Below are 26612 nucleotides of genomic sequence, written 5' to 3' on the forward strand. Positions count from 1 at the left end.
TTTAAAAACAAGCAACCAGACTTAGATATTTCATATATGTAAGAGAGAAGCATGTAACTTTCTATTTAATGCCAGAGATAAGTACTTACTGTAATAGAGGGGGAAGTATTCCACAGCTTAACACATAATCTCTGCATTCTGCATTGTCACCAGCAATGTTACCAAGAGCCCACACTGCCTTAGAAACAAAGTGATAAATTAATATGCATACAGTTTTCTAAAAATCTTTAGTTCATTTGTAATCTTTATATGCTGCATTCCTTAATAAAATAGTTGTGCAGTGTTGTAACATTTATAAGAGGTCTAAAAAATCAGGAATGTATAAGCTACCACAAATGAAATCCACTGGAATGAAATAAAGAAAAGTGCCACCCTGAGAGTATACTTTTTCAGCTCAGTCTTAAAAGCTGTTGTGAGAGTTCACTAGCACATAACATAGGCAGAAAACTACAGCACCAGTAAAAACAGACTACAGTCCTGTGTACTAGCACTGCCTCCTAGGCAGTTGTAGGATAAGAACATTCACTGAAAGAACAAGTGCTAGCACTCATCCTACGATGGTAAACTGTAGCCTGCCATGGGTATGGCAGTTTCATATGGCTAACAACTACAGCCAGACACCCATATTGCAACCTGTGAGTCCTTATGGTGACATTTTACCAGAAAGCAACTTGAACTCCAAAAGAATATATAGACTAACAAAAGCAAGAATGCTTTCTGATGCCAAATAGGAACTTCTTTGTTTTGCCTCATAGATCGCTTTCATAACATACAATCATTTTTAATTAGCCTAAGCACAAAGAATCACTAATAACTGGAACCAATTGTTACCAATCAATAAGTTCCCAATAATGCAATTCTGAACATGTTTATACCAAAATCAGTAGCAGTGATTTCAATAAGGTTTGTTCCCAAGTAAACTGGCACAGGAGTGCTGTTTAAGAGCCTAAAGTTAGATGATTACAGTATGATTATACTATTTGGCTACTGTAATATAACATTTATAAAATATACAGAGCTTTATTTGAACCCAACACCTAACTATGCTTTAGCATTATAGGTATAAGTCTTGGACTTGTGAGCTCCTTTATCTGCCTACACAGATGAGAGCTTTCCCTTTCATCTTATACAAATAATGGTTACTTATGCCCTAACCTGACAAACTGGTTCATCTAAACAATGGGTTAGGAAAACAACCCAGGATTGTAAACAAGTTTAATCAGTTCCAGGTTTAGACATAGCAACAAACCATAGTTAAACGAAAAGAGAAGGAGAGTTTCCAATCTCTTCCTCATGTCCACACCTGTTAATGAGAGGAGGCAAAGAGCATAGTATGTGTACTTAATGTTGAGAGTAGATCAGGGTGTGCTGCTCAGCCTTTTTTACAAGTCTGCACCATGCTTTCTGACTGGAGTCTTTGAAGCCAACAATATAGCACTATTATTGATTTAAAAATCCACAAGAAGTTACCTGTTCTTGGACATCTTCATGTTCAGAATTCAACAATTTAATGAAAATTGGAACGGCCCCAGTCTCAATTACTACTTTTGTGTGTAGAAATGTTCCAGATGCTATATTTGTAAGAGCCCATGCTGCTTCAAACTAAAAGGCAAAACAGAGCTAGATAAACAAAATTCTGAACAGATTCTGCATACTTATTTTCGAAGTGGTTTATTTTCTTTCATAACAAAATAATGTATGATTACATTATGTATTATAGTTAAATAAAACACTCCAGTTAATCCTTTTTGCAGACATGTTACTGAAGAGAATACAGCATTGAAATTCAGCAGAGAAGACATCCATGCACAGCTATGAGGCTCAATTGGAAGTCTCCAGTAAGTAACTTCCTTTCAACCTAACTGATTTGGTTATTTTAATGAAACGGATGAACACTCATATAACCGTGGAACCAAAACCCACTCTCTCTGCACAGGAGATAAGACAGGGAGAGAAAAACAAATGCAACCATCTCTCAATGTAACTATCTGAATTCTTAACACATCTACCTTCTGCTAAAATCTTAGCATATATGATCATGTCACCCACCTGAAGAGTACAATTCTCATTCTTTTCCAGAAATTTCACAAATCTTTGTACAACTCCTGGTTTTTGTATGACTTCATCTATTGGAGGATTAGGCTCTGAAAAATAAAGGTTAATTTGACTGATAAAAATAAAAGCTATATCAAGTTCAGTTCAGGTGAAGATTTAATAAGAGAACAAATTAGCATAGGTAATATAGTATAGTAGCCAAAGTGTTGGCTTTTTATGAAAACATCCAGGTTCAAGATAAGCCCTATATAGTAAGTTGGGTGGCAAATGAGGGTTGAGTAGTAAATGCTGTTGAATTCAGTGAGTCTTACTCTCAGATAAATGCTATGAATTGCAATCTTAGTTAACCCATTAAAGCATAAAATCAAAGAATAAAGCATGAAGAAGCATGCATCTTACATATTCATATATTTTGATTAACATAGTCTCTTAAAACAAAGCAGTTCAGTAGCAGTAATTATGTGCAACACGAAATGAAATCTATCCATATTTAGCAAGAAAAAAATCTGACACTTCCATGCTTAGGATTGCACACTAATTGGGCTTACAACAGCTAGAACAATTTAAAAAATCCTGAGTATATTACGATGAGCTCAATATTATTTTCAAGCAATTGCTTTGCCTCTTCCCAAAACAGAGCTTCAAATTACTTTTGACTTTAGTTCATTTTATAGAAGTCATTTGAAAACAGCTCATACAAATACAGTTAACACAGCAACAGGCCACTCATTTGTGGCTCAAAGTTTAAAGCACAACTGACAAAAGAATATTAATCGCAAGTTACTTTACAGCACTAATAGCATAGTAAGGTAGCAAAAGTATAGCTGCTATGATTTTTGGCATTCACCCATTACATCCAGATGATTACAATCACATAAGTGATAGAAAAACAACAAGATGAAAGCATTCAGCAAGATGTGTTTTACATCTTTTCCTTAATCTAATGTAAACTGTGAACAATATTTACAATTTCCATTTTAAAAAAAGAAAGCAAAAAGCACAGGTACCTACCCTTAGAAAGCAGTTTTCTAAATCTCTGCGTAGCTGCAAGTTGTTGGTTAGGATCATCTGAGAAAACCATCTGTACCATATCAGATGTAATTACATCTTCCTAAAAATTAAAAGTTGTTATCACTGGCTGAAGCTTTAGCCACAATTATTGACACAATTATTAAGTTGTTTGGGATAAGCTACCTCAGGAATAGGTACAGTAGAGCTCACATCAGGATCCTGGATTGGACTTTCGTGCATTGATTCTTCATTTCCCAGTAAAGAAACATTTCTGCGTTTAAATAACTAAGAAAAAAGAAAACTCATAAGGTTTGTATTTGATGGGAAAGTGGAGAGGAAAAGAACTGTGTTTTAAATTTGTTTATAAAGAGAAGAGTCATTTTGCTTAGTTTCTCTTTTGAGACCCATTCATTCAACTCTGTTGACTAGGTGTTTAAATATGAAGATCACCTAATCTATGAATAAGTACAATTTTAAACATTAAGACCTCTCTTATAATCAGAATATTGGATATAAATGTAGGAAGATTCTCAGTTGTATGTTAGGCCAATTAAGTGATGATCATATCTACTGAGAAAAACTGCTACAGAGAAGCAAAAATGGTTTATGTATAAGAGAAGAAAACACACGATTTTAATCTTTCCTTTTTCAAAATGTCTAGAAGTGTCTAGAATCTTGTCTAAGTTTTCTAATTCACAGAACAAGAATAGTTGCTTTGCTATACCTCATCATATTACTAAACTTTCTATATGTCAGAGTACCATGGTACAAACAAGATGGTTATTCCCATCACATTCTAATGCTGTCCCAAGGCATCTGGCTCACAACTGTTGCTGTCATTAAGTGGACTTGATAGGCCCTGGTCTGATCCATCAGGCTACGACTTATGCTACCAACATCTTACTGGGAAAATAAAATTCCTACCTTAAACATCAATTAAATCCATATTTTTAAAACCCAAACGCAAGCATATTTGCATATTACTGTTACTACAAACACAGCCTATATTCAACTTGGTGGCCTCCAGATGCGTTGGACTACAAGCAACTTAGCTGGTGATAAGGAGAATTACAAGGTGGGGAAAATAGGTCTATATGCAAGCAGACAATCATCTGAATCACATCTCAAATTTTATTTTTAACATATTAACAATGTGTTCTCTATGGACTAGAAAAACAATGAGAACAGTACATCACAAACTGTAAGATTATAATGGCTCCTTAACTCCTCTTGGTTTAGGAGACTATGGACACATATTTTCATATACAGACACTCAAGTTAATTCCCTTGATTTGAGGAATTTCACCTGCTTTATTACAGGCAATCCTGCAGGTGTCTACTGAGGCTTTATCTTAGTCTGCAATTCTGGCCTGGCTCTTTAAAAACTTACTTGTTCTTCTCTTTTCTGCTTCCGAAGTTGAATGCCTTCCTCTTCTCTTCGTCGCCGCATTTCTTGGGGATTCAGGGCATTGTTTTTATAACTTTTCATTCTGTAATGATCTTTCTCTGGGCTCGCCATGGTATCTATAACAGACAGCAAAAGTTTATACCAACCTCAGAACTGATTACATTTGCTTTCCTGGATTGCCAGTCAGTGCGAAGAAACAAGAGGAAATACCCTAGGGGTAACATATAAATATGTGCTCTAAGTAGATACAAAGGGCTCCACTTATATCCATTTAAGCAACACCTGTCTGTCACATAATAGCCAACATTATCTATTATCAAAGCTTTGCAAAACCTCTAAAATCCTATTTGCTTTCATTGCTCTTAGTAAAATGTTCATTTTGCTAATTATAGTTTTTGTTTAATGTTTCACTTTTCTAAAGTTTTATTGTTTTCTACTCACTAAACAAATAATTATTCTAAGGACTTCAAACATACTGTGTACAAAGTCTTATTTCTCTACAAATGCTATGTATTTTAGCCCATATTAGAGTTCCGATTCTGTAGCTATTGACAGAAAAAGTCCCACGTTTGGTAGTAAACTGTATCTTCTTTTTCCTTAAGTGATAAAGTCACTCTATCCATTTCTGCACAATCCAATATCTTGTTCAAGATCAAATCTTCAGCCAGTAGCTCTTCATTTCTCCAACACTGCGCATATGCAATCCTTGCCGCTGTTATTAATGCAAAGTCAAATATATACTTTATCAAAATCATAGGGGAGAATGCCTAACAAAAATATTTCTGGTTTAAACATTACAGATCTTTAAACATTTCCCCAAGCCATCTATGTATTTTAACATTTTGCTAATTACAGTTTTATCTACTTCAATATTTCTCACGATTTGTCCAAAATTCATATCAGTGCCAGGGAAAACTCACATTTCCACATTTTCTTAGCTGCAGAGACTAGATAGTGGAAAAAGCATATGAAAGTCTACTCATTAATCTGTCTACTCATTAATCTGTGATAGTAATGCCATTACTATTTCCATGACAATTCTCATTTATACAGCACTGTCCTTACAATAACCATTATACAACTGGAAAATTAATAGTTTTCCTTAATTTCTATGCCCATAAGCTAAACATCTCTTTGCAAAAAATCCTTTTACATAAAGTGAAATAGATATGTAATTTAGATAACTTTCCTATAGTACAACCCCTATACTTGTCTTCTCATAGGAAAGACTTATTATTAATTGAGCTTGCTTCCAGGTAAGTGCAGTCCCAAAGATTTTATTTTTTTCTTCCCACTCCTGAGTTCCCATTTCTGCTTTTTAGTATAATCCTACACAAACATGCTTAGGAGCAAGTTTCATTAAACTAAATTTTGCTGCCAAATAATATACACATAGGAGTAAGCTGTTTGCACTCTCTGTTCTTTGTTTCTCAAACTTAATTGCCCATACCTTTAAGACTGATTTCTTAAAGTAAAACATTTTAAACGTAATAGAATGGCTGGAAAAACAATTATGACAACATTAGTATGCCATGTTGTCAACTTTCCATTCAAAAATCCACAAGGTACCTAGCAATCATTAAAAACAAAACGATTATTAAAAACACTTGAAGCAATACAATACAATAGAACTGCCAGTAATCTCACAAACACAGATATCTCAATAGAATGAAAACATATAGAACAAACTTAAGCCAGTCAACAGAAATGTCAAAGCCAGTAGAACTTCAACAGAACCTCTAACTTCACTACTACTTTGGGTAATTGTCTACAAAACAAGGATAAACTGAAGTGCATATTCCTCTGGGTAAATCCTGAACACTGTTTATATTTTTGCATTGATACAATATCCATCAATGTATCTTCCCTCCTCAAAAAGATGGGTAGGGTATGATGCAGCCCAAGGGCACTTGAGGTGGCTTCAAACAAATACAGCTTCCATATAGCCTGAAAGGCCTGATCCTGCCTAACCTTGGAAGCTAAACAGGGATGGGCCTGGTGGAAATCTGGATGGGTGACTTAAATGTTGTGAACTGTCCAGAGTTTCGGTTACTTGTGGATAGAAGAAATAATAATAACAACAGCAGCAGTGCCTGTTCCCCTATTTGCCTTTCCCACAGGAAAGGCAGGAGAGAAGGAAGCTTTGAATGTCGTTACTGCTTTGACTTGGGGAAACCTTGAAACAGAGTTGTCCAAGTTGGCATACACCCTGCTGAACTTTGCCTTGGGAAGGAGAGTTGGTGGGGGGATGCAGACCATTAACTATCGGTTTTGCCATGGCCAGCCACGTAACGTAGCCTGTGCATACATATGAACTGGGTCTGAACACACAATTCATTCAATCTAAATAGTTTGGCTGGTGGGTAGTATAGAAATTAAAGAAAGAATAAAAATCACACTCCTCCACTTTCTTTTCTTGACAAATGCTGCACTACATGTACATTTCTTAGCATCTCTTATGAAGGAGAAGAATAACTGTGTAAGAAAAAGTAGTCTTATAGTTTACATGCTACTGTAATGCTCAGCTTGCAGTGGGCAGGACATCTGGATGCGCAGTAGAACACTTTCCTATTGTTTATCATAAGAACCTATCTTTGCCTACATCATCACACAAATCCAGATCAACAAATTCAATTAAATCAAGAGCTGTCAGGCTCAGCATCCTGAAGATAGCCTGTAACGGGGAATGCTTGCCTAAACCAGTATGAATTCCACGCCTCCTGAAGGATCACGATCACCTTGTTGAGGTGGGCAATTACTCACGCATCAGTCATTAACAATGCAGCCTGATCTTAAACATGCCGGCTCCCACCCATTTCAATGCAGATTACTCTCAAGCAAACATGCACCGCATGACAGCTGTCCACGGCGGATTTTATTTTACATCAGAACGCATCAACCAAAAGACTGGGACAGGGGTGTGCGCAACCGGCTTTCCTTGCTGTACTGTGCTTGGGGGTCTTACAAGGGGAAGAACATGAAACCGTGCAAAAGGGGAGACAAAAAGACCCCCCCTTTTTTTCTTTTCTTTTTTTTTTTTACAAGAATGCACTCTGGAGCCTGGGAAGGGAGAAAAAGGCATGCAAGACGAAGCCCCCGAAGAGGTTTAACTCGGCTTACGGGTCAGTCTCACCAGCGAAAATCTACTGAAGTGAGCAACAGCGCACCCCCACACTCCAAATACTTCACAACCGCGAAGCGGTCACGCACCCATTTTGCGGCCACCGGGGCCGGCGCCGCATCCGTTTTCCCCTCGCGGAACAGGCTGGCTCGCACTTAAAGATGGCGGCTCCAAGCCCACCGAAAATTCAGCCGGGTCCTTCTTCACTTCCCAGCACCACCCGCGCACACCGCAAAGACGGAAGCGCGAAGTGTCCGAACGCGGCCGGGAGCCCCGGAGGACCCCTCATGGCGCGCCCATAGAGATAGATCAGTTAGAGTTATACGCGATGCTTATCATTTGGGTTACGCGACACTCGACATCACCGATATTTACGACTGAGCTCAGGATTCGGCTGTTTGGAAACCGAAATCGTTTTCCCCAAGTGGCTACCTTACCCATAGGAGGAAAAATGGGAGGACTCTCGTGAGAAAGTGGAGTACAGGCAGGAAATTATTTGGATGAAGCCGTTTTCCCAAAGGCTTTTGCTTCCATCAGTTGCACAATAGTGTTTTTAAAAAAGAAAAAAAAGGGGGGGGAGGGAGCGCTTGGAGCTTTCCGTCAGGAAGCACCCTCAGGCATCTTCAATTTGTAACTCCCGAGGGTTCTCCCATGGATCTCTTTCCCCACACACACATTAAGGAGAAAAAGGTGGAACAGATTGTCATTTGACTAACAGCAAGAGTGCGCTTTTCCCTGACCTGATGCAGTGTTGGACCGCTTCTAAAATCCCATAACCAAATTATGGGGTTTGCAGCCCAACATATATGCAAGACATCAGTTTGGGGAAGGCTGCATTTAAAACTGTCCGATGGGAAGCGGCTTTAAACCACCTCTGAATTTAAAAGGTGCAGGGCATACGGCCATCTAGATTAAGCGCACACGGTCACTGACAGCCTTATCCTCCAAGAGTTGATCGATGCCCCTTTCAGATCATCTAAGGGCTGCAACTCCCAAAAGCCCTGTAACTGGGCATGCCGGGATTTTTTTTTCTATCTACATACTAATAGAATTGGCCCCTAAATTACTCGCCATTACCGCATCTTATAGCCATTTATGCAGTTTGAGCCTTGCGCTAGGAGAAGACATACGTATTGTTGGTACTGGCAAAACATGAGCCCTGTAAAGTGTGAAATACTCATACTTTACAGGATTATGAAGAGGACGCTGAATTTAAGGAAGCAAAGGACTCTTTCCCCACCCCAAGAGAAGACTTGCTGGGGTATTCCTGCTCTGAGCGCTGGAGAGCGAAAGAAGCCTGGTTCAAAGTGACTGTTTGAGAAAAGAATCGTCGGTATTTTTATTGCAGTGTGTTGAGTAGATCTATGAAACGCGGGAAACGAAAGAGCGCATGCGCTCTCAGGCCTGCGGCCATCTAGGGGGCGTGGCCGCCTCCCCGCCGGTGTTTAAGTCTAAACAGCTGCGCCGGTGGGCGCTTGGGGGCTTGGCTCTGTGGAGGACTCGCCGCCGCATTACCCGGCTGATCGCGTGGGCGATGGAATTGTCTGCGAGAGCCCAACAGGGGCCGCGGCGTCTGCAGGGGGACCCTCCCGCTGGTGGCCGGGGCCTTCCTCCCCCTCCTCCTCTTCCTCCTCCTCCTGCTCGCGGTGAGTGAAACGCTGCGCGCTCCAGCCTCCTTCCCCGACCTGGAGCCCGCGGGACAGAAACAAAGCAAGGGGTCTCGTGGGCATTCTAGTCTGACCCCCGGCTCCGCTCATGACATGTCTACCATGTGCATGTCCAGCCTATCCTTGAACACCCTCGAGTGGAAGCCCATTCCATACCCTGACTTGCATCACCCCCTCGACACCTCTGGAGGGTTGGGCAAGGCTGGCCTGTTTCTGGCGCTTCAGCCTCACTTCCTTTCCTAAAGCTACGTAGCCCGCGGATGGCTCCCGTCGGGAAAAGGCGATTCGTTCCTTTGCCATTCTACTTGCTTTGTCTGAGTTTACGTGTACTGCAGCAATGAATATCTGTGTGTGAACTGCTCCGGTAGGAATATCTGTATTCTTACCGAACACCTGCATCTAGGTTATCGGGCAGCAGCGCCATTGTCGTCTTTTCCTCCTCTTCCTTGTCACTCAGATGCAGAAAAAGCACAGAAACAACACTTTCATTGAGGCGTGGATATCCTTTCTTCCCTAATCCATATTTCCTTGGCATAACCGTGGTGCCTAACTAATGACCCCAAACCTTTTCTGTACAAGCATGCAGAGGCACAACAGCACGTGACATTCATTCAGTCTTCATTCTTTCATTGTTGGGTACCTGACACCTGCATTCTGTTCACACATACCCATTTCCCATTCTTCAGGCATCCATTCGCCCTACACTTTCTTTCATTTTTTCACAAATTCCATTCATTCATGCTGCGCTCCTTTTCTTGCCCTCTCGTTTCCGTCCTACACTGCCAGATGTTCCTTGGCCCTATGCTTCAGTTAGGCTTTGGGAGAAAAAGGCACCCGTAAGTATTAGTGGGTTTCTTTCCTATACCTACTTGTCACACCAAAGAGGAATGGGGAAGTCACCAGATGAGGAGAAAACTTTCCCAACTATTTATTTATTTATTTAGAAAATTTCTATGCCGCCCCATTCGTCGAAGCCTCGGGGCAGCTCACAAACATAAATAACTTCAATTAAAATAATATAAATAACAGTATAAAATAAGTTGCCCTGGCCAAAGAATAAATAAATACTTTTAACAGTTAAAATGACATTTGAATAAAAAGGTCTTCGCCTGGCGCCTAAAAACAAATAACGATGGCGCCAGGCGGACCTCTCTGGGGAGCACATTCCATAGATTGGGCGCCACCGCAGAGAAAGCCCTCCTCCAAGTACTCACCCTCCTAATTTCCTTCATGGAGGGTTCCCGGAGAAGGGCTTCTCCCGCAGATCTCAGGGGGCAGGCGGGCATATATGGACGTAAGCGCTCCTTCAGGTAACCTGGACCCAAGCCATTTAGGGCTTTATAGGCCATCACCAACACCTTGAATTGGGCCCGGACTTCAGTGGGAAGCCAGTGAAGCTGACGGAGGACTGGAGTCATGTGAACATAACACCCAGTCCCCGTCAGCAGCCTGGCAGCTCTATTTTGAACCAATTGAAGTATCCGGACCGTCTTCAAGGGTAGCCCCACGTAGAGCGCATTACAGAAGTCAAGGCGAGAAGTCACCAACGCATGTGTCACTGTCACCAGGCAGTCATACTCCAGGTAGGGGCGCAGCTGATGGATCAGCCGAAGCTGAAAGAAAGCGCTCCTCGCCACCGCTGTCACCTGAGCTTCCAGTGAAAGCTCTGGGTCGAGGAGCACTCCCAAGCTGCGGACCTCGTCCCTAAGAGGGAGTGCAACCCCATTCAGGACTAGGTTCAATTCACCCTCACCGAAGCCCGATCCGCCAACCAACAGGACCTTTGTCTTGTCTGGATTGGGCTTCAGTTTATTGGCCCTCATCCAGCCCATTACCTCGGCCAGGCACCGGTTCAGCACAGCCACTGCCTCACCTGAATTGGTGGAAAACGAGAGGTAGAGCTGGGTATCATCAGCGTACTGATGATTCCGCAGCCCACACCTCCTGATGACCTCTCCCAGCGGTTTCATGTAGATGTTAAACAGCAAAGGGGACAAGATGGACCCCTGCGGTACTCCATGGCATAGCTGCTATGGTACAGAGCCATAGTCCCCCAGCACCACCTTCTGGAATCGGTCATTGAGATAGGAGCAGAACCACTGCAAAGCAGTGCCTCCGAACCCCCAATCCCCGTTGTGGCAATTAAGCATAAGGGCCCAATCTGCCCAATCAGCATCTTTTTTCCTAAACTGAAAGTATGCAAGACACATGTGAGAGAAACCAAACTGAGAAGAAGAATCAGATGCCACTTGAGATGGACTGATCTAGTTATTCATACAGCCTTACTGAACGTGGGACAGGGACATGAGTGTTTGGTTAAGTGCTGGAATTCCCTTATTTCTGCGCTCATGATAACAATGGCTTTTGTGCTGGCCTGAGCTGGGCAGGGCTGTTGGCACCTACCTGCCCTCCTAGAAAGGCCCACCTCTAACACCTGACTTGAATCCCTTTTCTGGTGGGTTAAGAAGTGCCAAGTGACTTGAACTCTCCATGTTATTGCCAACGGTAGTCCTGGGTAGAGCTTCAACAGAGACCCTAACAGGGCACTGTGGGACATTTTAAGCAGTGGTTCCAGGCCACCTGGCATATATAGGAGTGCCAATGCTTCCGCTGTTCTCCACAAGGAACATCCCTTGGGCTTCAAGGAACATCTGCTGGGCTTCATGGGAGGTCTGAGAGTTTGCTCAAACTTTAAGCTGGCTCTGAATATGAGTTTTAAGAATCAGAGTTCTTTTTTATATAAATGAGGACAATGATGTCACAATTTACTTGGAATAATTTTTCTTAATGCAGAAAATGGTCAAGGACTATATGAATGCCCAATGTGTCACCTTGTTTGCACTGATTACCCAGTTCTGCAGGAACATGTTGAATTGCACTTGGAGGAATGCAACTTTTTGGAAGGTAAAGGGGGAAGATTTCATTTAAAAAAATGTGACTTTTCTCTTTCTATTTGAAGTTAGAATTCAGGGAATGCTGGTCCAGCACAATAGTATGCGCTTATCCAAGTAATGAAAGGGTAATGAAATCCCATGACTGGATGTTCAAGTATTACATTAGCATGTTATTAAAATGGAAAATGTAGAAAAAGTAGAAAGTAAGTAAAAAAAATGCTGTGGAACAGACACCAGCTTCGTCTCATACTTCTTTTTTCTGGTGCTCGAGATATAACAGTAGTTTACATATTCAGGCTAGATAAATGATCAAAACTTTTTTCTTTGAAGTCAGTTAAAAATGCAATACAAGTTTCTTTTTAGGCAAAGCATAGTTACTTTTGCAAGTATAAATATAAGCCTACACCTATATAGTGCTTTCAAAGTGACTGACTGGCCTTCCATGAAGCAGAATAAATTATTTTTCTATGTCCAGTTTGAAAAATGGAAATATATTTTTGGAATTCAGTATCTTAAACATGTACTATATTACCATAATTTTGATACTGGAAATAAACAATTGGAAAGTTATTATAGGTGCCCAGATCCAGTTTCTAGTTTTTAGGGTACCATCTTGTATATCCCTAGAAGGATGGTCCACTATCCTAACTGGGTGGGGTTATTGAGTAATTTTGTTCAACTTTTGTTAACTTTAAAAAATAACAAAGGAAAGCATCAACAGTGGACATTGCCTCTCTCTTCCACTGGCAGAAATATTCTGTGAGGAGAATTCTGCTTAGAGGACACTCCCAGCAGTAGAGTCTTGGTTAGGGTCCAGGCTTATATAATTCTGGGCATATGCATGGCATGGAATTATGCAATAGAAAAGTAGATAATAAAAATGTTCTAAATTAACATGTTTAATCGGTCAAATAAACCATTCAATCATTGCTTAAAAATACATGAGGTACTTTTGAGAAGCATACTTTTAAGTCTGTCATTTGGATGACTTAAAATAACTTACTGAAACTTAGTTAAATCAAGCTTCCAGTTTATATCATATAGAGGTACTGTACATGGTTAATCTGGTAATCCTTTTTATAGTGTGTTTTATGTTTTAAATTGTTGTGAAGTGGCTATTGGGTGGTATAAAAAGATGTAATAAATAAATTGATACACTTTTCTGGGAGTAAGTACCACTGAGCGCAGTTTGCTTCTAAGTAAACATGCATAGGATTGTGCTACAAATTTATAACTACATACCGTGCTGAAATATGTTGAATCTGTTGTGATATTTAAACTATTAAATGTTCTCCAATATGACAGAGATCCTGTAATTTTTATGTGGCATATCAGTAGGAGGAAACTTGAGTGATCTAGAATTGGCACAACGTCTCCAGAATGAGGAAGATAAGCAAAGAGAAGAAGCAGCAAGGCAAGAGAGAGAAGATTTCCAAAAGCTGCAGGTAAAGTAGTAGTGATTAAATAACAATGTAGAATAGACATTTTTGCCTACTTTTGTGAGATTCAAGATAAATACAGATAGTATTCTAGGAACCTGCCATAAGTTTGTGCATTTATCCTTTTGATCGTTACCTGGCAGCAACGAAGTGAGCAGAAAGCCTATTCCATTAGTCAGGTTTTCCTTTCTAAGATATTGTAATGATACTGATGTAGTTTCTTCAGCATTGTACTTTCATTGTGGCTTAATATATCTGAAATGAATTTGTTTACAATAAGTAAACAAATATATCTGAAATGAATTTGTTTACAATAAGTCACCTCTACAGATTTGCTAGTGATTATTATTTAAATTTGAGGAAACTTAGCAAATGGTTGTTGTTTGAATGTAGTAACTTGTCAGCCTTTTCTCCTCAGGAACAATGTAAGATACTAAGTTTCTGCTTCACTCATACAAGGTCTGGAGCTTCTTGCTGTCTGACAGAAACTCTGCATGGATGCAGGCAGTCTGGGGATTTAGGCTCCTCAGTTGTTTGTGTATGACTAAGCAAGCTTTTATGGCATCCACTCAGTTCCTCTTCTCACCACGCCTACTCTGATGAATTAGTTGTTCCTTATTTCAATCCTCTTCCTATCTCAGTTTGGGACAGCACATAATTAATAATTTTTTGTTTTGTTTTATTATGTATATGTATTGCGCATTGTCCACAGAATTATTAAAGCAGTGGAAGTACCAAGCAATAACACAGTGAGTCATATCCAGTGGTTGTGTAAACATCATATGGCAGTTTGTGTAATCTGTCTTTTTCTTCTCGTCCCCCTGCATCCGACTGTACGAAAATCTCTATGCCCAGTACAGGGCCATTCCCTCCTCCCGCTGTAGCTTAGGTGACCCCAGCATGGTACCTGTGGATGCCTTGACACCCTGTAGCCATCTTCAATGACCCCTGTGAATGGGACCCAAATGTAGTACCTGCAGGCAGCCACACTACTTTAAAAAGTTGCCATTTTACTATATATACTTGGATTTGTATATATTCATAGCAATTAATCTGTATAAAATGTGTGCAGCTTCCTGACAATAATGCACATGTATCAGAAAAATCAGACCAAATGTCTGAATAACTGGCCTTTTGTGAGTGGTACCACTCATTCAAACATTGAAAGCTCCTCAGTCCACTGTATTTCAGGAAGTATGTATTTATCCTTCCAGTTTGTAATACCAGTCTGATTGTTTTAATGAAGCAGGTAAATAGCATGTACATCACTGAATATTAAGAATTCTTCCAATATTATGTAACTCTATAATAACCTCTAAAACAAGAGGCAGCTCTGGCATTTTATTTGTATGTATGTATGTATTTCATTTTACTTCTATGCCACTCCTTAATCCAAGGGTTCTTTGGGTGGCTTATGGATGCTACACCAGCACCTTAGTATCAAAATAGAACCAAATAAATTAGAACAAATTAAGTAGATGATTTCAACAAAATACAATTTAACCAAATGCTTGCTGGAACAAAAAAGTTTCTACCTGGTGCCTGAAAGAAAGCAAGGTCAGCGCCAGCCGTATGTCCCTACAGACAAGCTCTACAGAGAATGCCCCGCTCCTAGCCCTTTCCCCCTTGATCTCACTGTGTGTGTGTGTGGGTGGGGGGTATTCGGAGGAGGACTTCAGAGGAAGATCTGAGTAGGTGGGTAGGCATATATGGAAAAAGGTGTTCCCTCAGGTACTCTGGTCCCAAGCCATATAGGGTTTTATATGTCAAAGACAACACTTTGAATTAGGCCTGGACTGGAACAGGAAGCCAGTGCAGCTGATGAAGGACTGTCTACTTTCTTGACAGTCAGTCTTCATAAGCAGCTGCACCACCCTGTTCTAGATTAATTGTAATGTCTGCACTGTCTTCAAAAGTAGTCCCATGTAGAGTGCATTACAGTAATCCAGGCAGTGTGTGGATAACTGTGGTGAGGCTCCACTCATCCCAGTAGAACTTAGCTGAGAAATCAGCCAAAGCTGAAGAAAGGTGTTCCAGCTACAAAGCCCACCTGGGAGACCAGGGAGAGCTCAGGGTCCAGGAGTACCTTATCCTTTAGGGGGGGAGTAACCCCCCCTTCCAGGGTGGATTGAAAATTTCCCAGTTGGAGTGTGGGAGAGCCCACCAACATTGCCTCCCTCTTGTCTGGATTCAGCTTGGTTTATTGGTCTTCATCCAGCCCATTACCAGTCTCAGGCACTGGTGTAGGACAGCCACCACCTCACCTGGATCAGATGAAAAGGCGAGGTAGAGCTGGGTGTCATCAACATACTGGTAACACCTCAGCCCTCACCTCCGGATGCCATTGTCAACAGCATATGTTTAAAAGAAGCTTAGCTACATTGCACCACCATTAGTTAGCTAGATTAGACAACCCTTGATTAAAGAGATGTTGTAGTGTGCAATAGGCATAAAACTAAAATTTGCTGAATAAGATGCAACCCAAGATCTGTAGATAAAACAGGTAAACACAGTGATACACTGATTTGATGTTTTGTGATGGTATCCACAGCAGTTTCTCGAATTCCCAAATGTGCCTATAGGGTCCAAATATTTGGAGACTCTGCTATAGGCACCCATCCAGCTATCTGGAAAGAGTTTTGAGGAAGCCACTCTGGGGAGAAGGAAGAGAGAAAGACTGTAGGAGCCATCTTTCACTCAGGCAACCATTAGACACAGCCCAATATATTAAACTGTGTTTTGATTGGCTTAGTTACCCTTGCTAGCAAATTGTTCCACTGTTAAATTTCTTGGAGTTGGTTGGTTGCTTGGTTTTTTACTGAAGTCCTTGGCTGCTTCAAACAATAACTTCTCTCAGCTTGGGAGCAGATCACAATTGTAATGAGAAGGTAGGCTGGGCTGTGTTCCAAACTTCCCAGATGTATATAGTTTTCTAGAACAAAGATTATATTTAACCCTTCTACAGAGAGCTTACAGTTCCTTCACCCAATGGTCATGGTTCTTTTGTAGTATCTCCCAGATAAACCCTTTCTGAGTGTGGTCTGCATACAATAGCAGTGCTGCTGCTTCTACAAGCGATTACTTGTGCTTGTTCCCTCTGAACTGTATCACTTATTCTTAACAGAGACAATATGGCTTGGATGGTTCTGGGGGATACAAACAGCAGACTTTGAAGAACATGGAAAAGGAAGTGGCTTTTGGCAAAATGCAACCATCTGAATATCACAAGAGAAAAGCTGATATGATGGAATCTTTGGCTTTTGGCATTGATGATGGCACAACAAGGACTTCAGGTCAGTATTGAAGACATTGGGAGCTTCCTGAAAGGCCTAACTGAAGTGACCAAAAAGTATTGTTGATCCAACCACCACTCATTTATGTGTGGTGTTAGGTAATGTTGCAGATGATAAAGGATTATACATTCTTTTCCCTGTCAGCAGATAAATAGGAATATGGGCCTTGTGAAGTGATCTGGGCAGGGTTTCTAAAAGCTATGTTATCGGTGCCAATGTAGATTGAATTTTGTAATACCAGATTGGGACACAGATGATTATTAACTTTAAGCAAGACACATCTAGACATTTACCACAGCTTTGAGTTGCTGTACCAAACTTAAGAATCTTAATTTGAATCTACATTTTAGATTATTTACGACCTGTCATTAAAGGTGGGAAGTTAGCAGACTGCAAGGTACATAGTAACTGAAGTCACATTACTGCTCTTTGGTGTTTATGACAGACTCACTGTCTACTTTGTGGATTAGTATTTTTACTTAGCTTCCTTCTTAATTTCTGGCAGATGCTGTCTTCTATTTGAGGGCACAGTATTACAGTCTTTCCTCTTATAATTTGACTGTTTTATAAAGCTTATATACTGTTTGCCTAGCTGAATAAACTCTGGATAACTCTGAAGCATGAAATGGCACTTTGTTGTGTCATCCCTTCAAACTTTGCTACTTGCTATTATCTTGTGTTTTTATATATATATATATATATATATATATATATATATATATATATATGAAGTGTATAGGACATTACCTAATTAACTATTGGCTTCAAGATTTATTTCTTGTAACTATTTTTAACACACTCATTTGGGTGTGCATGGAAACTTTAAAAGGCAAACACTTTCCCTCTTTAATTTATTTTAATGCAACTTTAAAATCTAACTATGAATTTAGCTTCAGAATGTAGGGGTCCTATTAAATTAATTAAATTAAAGGTGATTCTGTGTCATTTATTTAGAACTTTAATTACAAATTCCTGTCTTCCAGGTGCCTATGTTAACTGTTAACTATGCTACCATGTTTGCTCCTTGCCTTCTTTTGGGGAGGTCTGGGCCAGCATCCTCATTAGAATTTTCTTTCAAACCAGTTACAGCTTGTAAAGTGTATCTCAGCTGTTGAACTGTTGTCACTAACTAGCCTTGTATTTCTTTCTCTTTGCCTTTTATTTAACATTAGGAATTACTGAAGCCCTGTGCCTATATTATCAAAATGAGTGTAAAGACATAAAGCATGTATGGCTTTCTATGGGAACAGATCACTTCCATTGTTCTTTTGGAGATAAAGGCTGGGGTTGTGGTTATAGGAACTTTCAAATGATGTTCTCTTCTCTCTTGAGAAACAGCACCTATAAAGACACCCTGAAAGGTATGTAGTCAGGCACAGAATTCTATTGCTGGGACCATGTCTTCATAATGTGGATTAAAATTCAAATAGGTGCATAGTGTGCAAGACTTTTTCATAGAGTAGAAGATGATGTTGAGTTTAACAGACCATCATTGTTTAAAATTCATATGAATTTGATGGACAGATTTTAAGGTAACAGCTGAACTGTGATGTAGTCATTATCACTGCTTCAAGCGTTTGCTTCAAAATCACTGTGAACACAATGGTGCTACCTTCTGTTGAGGTGGCAAATGTGTGTCCCTCCCATGTCTCACTCGTGATAGGATGCTCCCCAACAGAAAAAGGTGTCTATGTATAGGAGACTAGCATGTTGCCGGGGAAAGTGAACCATAGTCTCTTTTTCCACAACCTTGTTTTCAGCATTTTGGAAATGTATTTGTATGGAGGAGCAATCAGTTGTGAGTCTCTGTAGGTTTGCCACCTCAATAAGAACTTGGTCTGAATTGTAATAGTGGTACATCTAATCCCATCTGATTAGCAACAACTGTCCAGTTGCATTAATCTAGTACTACAAGTCACTGTTATTGCCCCTGCAATGGGGTGGGGAGAATAGTGGCTTTTTAGTGGGACCATGGCTCATTTAAGAATTGATCCAGGTATTTAACTGGTCCATACTCTCTATCACTAAGAGATTCCAGAAGCTGTCAAGGTTATTCTGGTTATGTATACTTGGAAATATAAGTACAGCTTCTCATTTGTTTGAAGCTGCAGTCTGAACCCCAATACCTGGCAGCAAGTTTCATGACACTTAGTGGGATGTATTTCTGAGTAGCCATGCATTGGATTCCACTGTGAATTCAGCATTCTTCAGTATTTCTGGGATGGGCGGTCTTCCTGCTCCTGGAAAGTGCCGCTTGTAGGTTGACAAGAAATTCTTCCAGCCTGAACAGTATGCAAGTAGGAGCATTCCCTCAGCTTAGTCTAACTAAGCAAAAAGTGGGCTTCTGGCTTGGCCTGTGTCCAAAGTTTGTGACACCATTTATATTTTGCTTCAGCAGCTTGCACATTCTGTGGGGGAGAGGTACCCTTTGGGCAGGGACTTGGACTGAACTTGATTTGTAGCCTGACCTCAAAGCCTGGAGAGCATGTCTGAAGAATGAGACAGGCCTCCTTTTCTGACACAGCTTCCCCTGTTTGTTCCTCTCCCCCTCCCATGAAGAATGGAGAAAAGGCCAGTGTGGAAGCAAAAGGCTTCTGCTGTACATCAAACCTCACCTCTTCACCTTTTGGCTGGAAATGGGGCATCTACTTAGACACAGCCAATTTGCATGTCCCTCGGTCATAATCCATGACACCCCACAGTGCCTTACACAGGCATATGCCCATCTGAGTGTTGCAGAGGAGGGAAGCACTGTGCTGAATCACAGGTAGCACTCCACCTGACTTGCAGTTTCATAAGTTACATGCAACAGCAGCAACTGCCTTTATTTGATCTGTGAGTAGAGCAAACTGCTTCTAATGGCTATGCCTTGACTAATTTCTCTAAAGCCAGTTGTAATGCAAGAATTTAGGTATTTGTCCCTAACAGTAGAAGATTGGCTTAGTATTCTGGCAATTGCTGGACTTCAGGGGCAAGGTGCTTCAAGGGAAATCAACTGTCAGGTTTATGGGTTCCATAAGTAAGCTATACCCTATCTTTTGAGAAACTTCTGGATTAATCCTTTTATGAGAGATTAGTCACTGCAGAGCATTTCATCCTGGGGTGACAGTGGTGGTGCCAGGATTCAGATTTGGTGGCAGCTGTTGATCCTTCAAAAGTGGTCTGCACAATGTTTCAAATAGGGTTGTCAGCTACCACTTTTCAGCCCTGAGGATCTTTCTGACCATTCTTGTAGAGTTTATGGCACCCCTCAGCCTGCAAGAGCCGGTGTTTCCTTTCCCAAAGAATATCCTCAAGTCTTGTCAGGCTGAGTCTAGATGCTGAGGACAAACCTTTGTTGGCAACCCCATCTGTCACCCAAATGGACATACCGCCCAAAGTAAAGGTTGCCCCGCTCTGGCATCCCTGAAATCAGGCATATACAGTAAGGTCAAATATTCTTTCTCAAATCTTCCCCTTGAATTTTGCCATCTGTCTTTCAAATGAACATTTTATACTAAGATGTTGGATTTTTTTCCTGATAGCTTTTGCTTTTGATATGTCATTTTTAGATAATTCATCAATTCCTTGTATTCCAAAAATTCAGTCATTAATTGAAGAAGCCTGGAAAGAAGGTTTTGATCCCCAGGGAGCTTCTCATTTCAGCAGCAGATTACAGGGTACTAAGGCATGGATTGGAGCATGTGAAATTTATTCACTCTTAACTTCTCTCAGGATAAAGTAAGTGTTGCCGGTCAAAGGAAATGAACCTAGCTTTGAGCTAATACTAACTCATGACTCCAGTTCTGTGGATGATTTTATGTGTGCTTCTGCGGACATCCCAGCTACAGGCACAAGGCAGCAGAGCCAGCTCATACTGCCTGCCACTACCAGGAGCCTCCCCGCTTTTACCGCTAAATGGACACAGTCTAGGCTTTGGTGAAAACAGGGTAAGAGATGTATTAGGGATTCAGGAAAACATGCAGAATGGGAAAAGGATTGGTCAGATTCAGAACAGAAAGCACTGTTTATGATTTAAAGTGGCAGCTCAGTGGCATATGACAAATAAGATAGAAAATCCACTAGCGCAGCCCCGTGCTAACCTGCCTGCATGGTTTTTTGAAGACCCATTGTCTCTGTGGTGGCGTCTCCACCTTTGGGAAACCCTCACCCTAGCACCTGTTCCAGCAAAAAACCTTTATGCATTCTCCTCTGGTGCCTACATCAAGCTCTCCTACTTCCTGGACAAGTTGCTCTTAATACCAATAGCAAGAGAGAAAGACCCCTAACTCCCTTTCCCAGTGCAGTATGTCACCTTAGGTCCCTGCTTGCTGTGCCTTGGTGGAGACTCTGGAAGGAACTTTCCTTTTTGGGGGGCAGGGAGGGGGGGCAGTCTCTGCTGACTGTCCAACAATTCCTCATCCCCAGCTCTGAGATGGAATCTAGAAGCTTCCCCATTGTTGAGGCACCTGGACAGTATTAGTCAGTAGGTTTGCTAAGTGGAGGTGCTTGGCATTGAGGTGATCTCAGCCAGGACCAATGCACTGCTGTGCCAGAATCCAGGTGCTTTGGCCTTTAGTTTAACAGAAAGCTGCAACAAATTGCAGGAATTCTTAATATTTCTGCTTCAGTTCTTGCATTAGGGGATGCTAACTTCATGTAATAAGAGAAATATTTTTGTAACCACACACTAACAAATTTTGTGGTATAGTAACATCTAATGGCCAATAAACTAGTTAAACATGCCAGGTGGCATCTTTTGTTTAAGATTATAGGGGCTTAGTTTAAACTCTCTTACAGGTGTCAAATCATTGACTTTCATCAGCCAACTGGCCCTTCAGGAACCCACCCTCGCTTGTTTGAGTGGATACTGAACTATTATTCTTCAGACAAGGAAAACAATGCTAAAGTTAATTGTACCTCCAAGCCACCAGTCTACCTGCAGCACCAAGGTCAGTACAGCCTTGTATTTTCTTGCTCTTTTATAATACATTCCTAATAAAATCTGCATGCATGTTCTTATTCATCTTTTTTCTCCACTATGTCCTAAAAATCATATTTCATCTTGGTATAAGATAGGAATTTCTAATTCTCAGATCTGGTTTTAGATCTCATTGCTTTGATACCTGTGATTTTCAAAAGAGCTGTCACATCAGCTTCCATACTTGAGTAGGAGCTAGCGTATATGTGGTTTGAGCTGTAGTAAACTGAAATTCCCTGTGGCCACTCCAGGAGTTCTGACCTGCTGAAACAAACCTGATCTGTCCTGATGTTTCATCTCTGAACAGAACCAGTAAGCCATTTTGCTTTAGGCGTGGTTGATACCCTGGATTTCTGCCATGCTTGTGCTTTGCCTATAGGCTCTTTGGGGTGGAGGTTGTAAAAGAATGTTCTTCTTAACACTGCTCCTATAATAACAGCCAATTACTTGTTTGTGTTTTCCTCAATAAGTCCATGTTCTGCTTTGCTTCTATATGTTCTTGTATATTATGCATTGCCCTGAGAACTGTAGGATACTTTTAGGCAAGATAAATTTTGCAAAAGCTTTACATGTTTTTGCTCCTCCATTTTGAGTGGGAAGTGATGAGAGGGGATTTATGCAAACTTGATGTGAAGAGGGTAATACATAATCCTTTCTCTGCTACGAAATGTTGTAGGCCAAAACTAGTACAGAGAGAGAAGTAGGCAGGGAGGAACTGCTGGAGGAGCTGCCTGAAGATGTTCTGAGCTCAATGTGGATCCTGAAATAATATTACAGGTCAATGTAGGTTATAAGGATTTGTAAATCAACATTCCACTGCTTGTCTGTCAGCTTTACCTAGAAGCGTAAGTTCAGTGTCAAGCTGAGCAAGATTTCTTCATGCCTGATCCCAGTCTTTCTGTGGTAGCACCCCATATATGAAACTGCCTGGTTCAAGAGCATAACCTCTTGTCCATGTTCCAGTAATGTCTGAAGTAGAGTTGGGGCAATTCCTATTGGAATCCTTCAATTTTGGTTCTTATGCTGTTTTAATTTGACCCAGTTTGCAAAATCAGAGTGGTTAATAAGCCACAGTGGGTGGGTTCACATGTCATGACAAGCAAGTTTGGATGATTACCACAGTCTGTGTTTTTATTAACTAGTCAACAGACAATCAAGTGGTTTCTTGGTTATCATGGCTTCCTTCCTCCCTTTCCTGCTGTTGGCACATTTCCCATCAGCCATCACACCTGTAATTCAATCCCAAAATGCATAGCTCCTATGCTACCTGGATCTTCCTGCTTGGTCCCCAAAGTTCCCAGGATATATCCCCTGTCCTCTGCCCTCCTTCCCACCAGCCCCATGTCTTCATCCAACTATATCTTTTAACAATTTTTTACCCATAGAAACCACCTTTTTTCCTACTGTAATTTACTCCAAGTGTCTTTTCTCGCACACCTTGCTATCCTCTCCCCTTCCCTCCCTCACTGAAGACCTACTAAGGCTCAACTTTGTGCAGGAACCAGCAACGCACCAATCAGGTGTGTGTCTCCCCCCACACCACTGCCATGTTTCTGTTACCATAGAGAACATGTGGTGGGGCTTTACTTTTCCCTCCTTCTCCTCAACCTTGTAGCCATCTCGCCAGTGCTGTAGCCAGCCATCTCTTCTTTCCTGTGCCGTCACCTGACACATTGTCTTCACCCACCTTAATGATCAGACAGAGGCTTGTCTTTCTGTCAGCTCCACATCACCCCATGCCTTCAGTCATCCCATGCACTCCCTCATATTATTGCCTCTGTTTCAGAATGTTTTAGGAAGCACTCATTCTCAGAGACAATATCCTCTAGAATTCATCCATGCTGGTTCAAATTCACTTGCCTGCCTGTCTGCCTTCCTCTTGTTCTTTCTCTCAGCTAGGTCTCAGGCACCAAAAATGCCCTGGCTTCCCATTATTTCTCCCCCATTTCTTTCTGGTCTTGTTGAAATGGAAATCATTCCCCCACTCCTCCTTGCTAGTTTGTGTGTCTTCTCCATCAATTTCATGTCCCTCATCCTGCAGCACCCAAATCCTACATTCCAGTTACTCTTACTTTTCTGCTGATGTGTCCCATTGGATGAGCTTGAAGTCCAGTCTCCTTTCCCATCCCTTCCCAAGAAGTACATCTGCCAAACAGCTGTATGTTGGAACCCCTTCTCATTCTTATTCTACACTGTTATGGGATCATTTCAACAATCCCCATTGAAATACACTGTAGTTTTTAATGTGGACAAATCTTACTAACCCCAAACTAAATCCTTTTAATAAGAAACATTCATCTATAATAAGACATTTTTTTATTTCACAGCATAAGAATGTTTGCTTTCTTAAAGATTCTTCACATGGAAACTACAGGTTATCTCAAGATTAAGCATTAAAATCTGCGGGTGTGTAAACTTTGATGCCCAGAAGCTGTGCCCATAATTTGTTTCTCCACCCTCAGTTATAGTATTTCCCCCCATGCTAGCATGTATCCAAATACTTAAGAATGAAAATACAAGGCATGACAACTCAGACTGGCATCTGTGAAAACTGCAGGAGGCAGCTAGCAGTGCAGAGACCAGTAAATTCCAAGGTTACTCTTTTGGGCAATACAGCACAATTCTTTGCAGCTAAAAAACAGGTAGAAATGTGGACAGAAACAGAAGATCGAGGGGCATGGGAAGAACAGCATGCAGGAGCAAAGTGAGCAATAACTCGTTTGTTACTGTACTGACAAGGGTAGTAGAGGTTGGATGGCTGGAGAGGCTCTTAAGAGTGGCTGCTATTTCCATGGAACACTTGGGGAATTTATATACCATGACCATCAAAACCACGATTCTGTGTTTGGACATTGGTGTGGCATTTTCATTAACTATAATATTTCTGGTCTGTTTTTGGTAAGCATTTTGAGAATCATGGCGAAGAAATTGCCAGACTGAAATTGCATTATAAATGTATCTCTAAAGAATACAAGTGTTTGTTTACATACTTATATTGCAATTCTGCATGATAAATGTGACCAATATATTTAAATGAGATGCAGTTGTGTACAGTGGCGTAGGATTTCATGAAGCAGTTTGTATTGCATATGCATCAAGCAGAAAAATACTTCCTTAAACATAATTTCTGATTGTTTTTGGGTATGCCTAAAATTAGGACATAGCCGTACTATTATTGGAATAGAAGAGAGGAAGAACAGGTCGATGTGCCTACTGATACTTGATCCAGGCTGCCCCACACAAGACATGCAAAAGCTCTTAAAAGGGATCGATGGGAACAATCTCAGGCTGCTTCGAAGATTTATAGGCAGCTTAAAACATAAACAGTATCAAATAGTGGCCATAGATGGTGTGCTGTCCATGGAGGAAAAAGCTGTAAGTATTTCAGGAGAGTTCATCTGATTAAGTATTTTATCAGGCTAGTATGATGTAAATAAAAATAATAATGCTGCATCCTAATTCTGAACCATTCCTCTTGTGTTTCTAAGGCTCGTAGGCAGGCTTCTCAGCTCTTTACGGCTCAAAGGATTCCTTGAAATAAGGAATCCTGAAGAATACCAGAAGCATCCCATGCAGTGTTTTCTGGCTGATGTGTTCATGCAGACTCTTGAATGATGTACATATCTTTTTAAGCATTTCTGAATAAATGTTGGAAAAATTGGAAGTGTATGTGATTTCTCTGTGGCTCCATATTATGAAAAGGCACATCATATTCTAAATCGCATCATTACAGCAGAGCTTACTTGAAAAGTTATGCTACATGAAAACTATAGTACTGAACTGATCTCTGCTGCTTTCAGTGTTTCAGAAAAACACTGTTTACGCTAAAAGGGTTGGTGATCACTAATGGAACAATCTGATACTAGTTATTAGCCAATAGGTGTCTGCACCACTTGAGCAACATAGGAAAAGGTTTTGTCTGCTGTATCAGTTCTGTGAAGGCTTGATGCTAATGAGGGGAACAGCAAAACAGTCAGGGTATGAATTTGACTACTGTGTCTGAGAACTGTTAGATTATTAGAAAACTTACGCAGAAGTACTCTCGGGGAAATTACTTGATGGACGCTACTTGTGTTTTAGTTTGAAATGGTCAGCTGGGCTGTATACACCAGCTAAGGAGTACAACTTAAATATTGCATACATAGGATGCCAGAATGGCTCACCTTACCTGTAATGATGGAGTGTTGCATGCTGGAGAGTTTGAAGTAAGTGTGGTAGTATTTCCAGACTACTGCTTAAGCTTTGTTTCTGTGTAGTTTAAGGTAAAAAAAACCCCTCAGGAATATGTCTATTGCTTTGTTCAGCTGTAATAAAAACCTACTTAAAGGGATTCAGTACTTAATAATACTTCAATACAATAAGTAATACTTTCTCAAAATGGTCTGTGTGTTACACATCTGCACCTTTCTGATGACATTACTTGAAGCATTTTTCAAACCCGGGCCTCTTGTTTAAATAACAGTTACTATATACACTAAATTTACTGTTTGAACTCCACAGAAATGTCCTGTTTTGTGGCTCAGCCTCTCTATCTTGCCATCTCTTCAAGGTTTCAGCAGTGACTTGGCAATGCTTCAAGACTCAGAGCTGGGCCAAGTTTCTTCCCTCCCACACCAACTCTTTGTCTCATTGTCTTAAGACACCTACAGATAAACTTCCAAAGGGCTGCTGAAACTAGACCTGTGCATTACACAAGAACTCGTTATACTGCTTGCTAGCTATCATCATATCACTGTCACATTGATTTGTAATGCTGGACCTTGG

At 40.8% G+C, this 26612-nt stretch overlaps 2 protein-coding genes across 4 annotated transcripts in view; one reads left to right on the forward strand and one right to left on the reverse strand.

Moving 5' to 3' along the window:
• KPNA5 (karyopherin subunit alpha 5) overlaps positions 1-7830 on the reverse strand; it is a 23853-nt gene extending 16023 nt beyond the window's left edge. Inside the window, exons 1-7 of one of the 2 annotated variants that reach the window (XM_044425947.1) lie at positions 7685-7830; positions 4457-4590; positions 3250-3351; positions 3067-3166; positions 2050-2144; positions 1471-1602; positions 90-178 (exon numbers count right to left, since the gene is read on the reverse strand). In XM_044425947.1, coding sequence (XP_044281882.1) covers positions 90-178; positions 1471-1602; positions 2050-2144; positions 3067-3166; positions 3250-3351; positions 4457-4590; positions 7685-7688 — 656 coding nt within the window. In that variant the 5' untranslated portion in view covers positions 7689-7830. The remainder of the gene's footprint in view (positions 1-89; positions 179-1470; positions 1603-2049; positions 2145-3066; positions 3167-3249; positions 3352-4456; positions 4591-7684) is intronic. The other variant, XM_044425955.1, reaches the window with a different exon arrangement.
• A 1215-nt stretch (positions 7831-9045) lies between these two features.
• Positions 9046-25512, forward strand: ZUP1 (zinc finger containing ubiquitin peptidase 1). Of its 2 annotated transcripts, XM_044425968.1 has the most exons (9): positions 9047-9241; positions 12056-12166; positions 13492-13601; positions 16720-16888; positions 18061-18249; positions 20440-20608; positions 21668-21819; positions 25006-25223; positions 25337-25512. In XM_044425968.1, the coding sequence occupies exons 1-9, from the start codon at positions 9130-9132 to the stop codon at positions 25382-25384; spliced, it is 1278 nt and encodes a 425-aa protein (XP_044281903.1). In that variant the 5' UTR covers positions 9047-9129; the 3' UTR covers positions 25385-25512. The 2 variants fall into 2 exon arrangements, with proteins under 2 accessions (XP_044281912.1, XP_044281903.1); XM_044425977.1 differs by lacking the exons at positions 25006-25223; positions 25337-25512 and adding an exon at positions 22100-24995 and having other exon boundaries at positions 9046-9241.
• The last annotated feature ends 1100 nt before the right edge of the window (positions 25513-26612 follow it).

This window comes from Varanus komodoensis, unplaced genomic scaffold (genome assembly GCF_004798865.1).
Source record: "Varanus komodoensis strain SLA01 unplaced genomic scaffold, ASM479886v1 scaffold1, whole genome shotgun sequence".
Lineage (NCBI taxonomy): Eukaryota > Metazoa > Chordata > Lepidosauria > Squamata > Varanidae > Varanus > Varanus komodoensis.

Coding starts and splice junctions, on each gene's coding strand:
- ZUP1 (XM_044425968.1), top strand. CDS start 9,130: ATGGAATTGTCTGCGAGAGCCCAACAGGGGCCGCGGCGTCTGCAGGGG. Junction 20,609..21,667: donor TTAACTTCTCTCAGGATAAA/GTAAGTGTTGCC, acceptor ACTCTCTTACAG/GTGTCAAATCATTGACTTTC. Junction 25,224..25,336: donor TGTCCATGGAGGAAAAAGCT/GTAAGTATTTCA, acceptor TGTGTTTCTAAG/GCTCGTAGGCAGGCTTCTCA.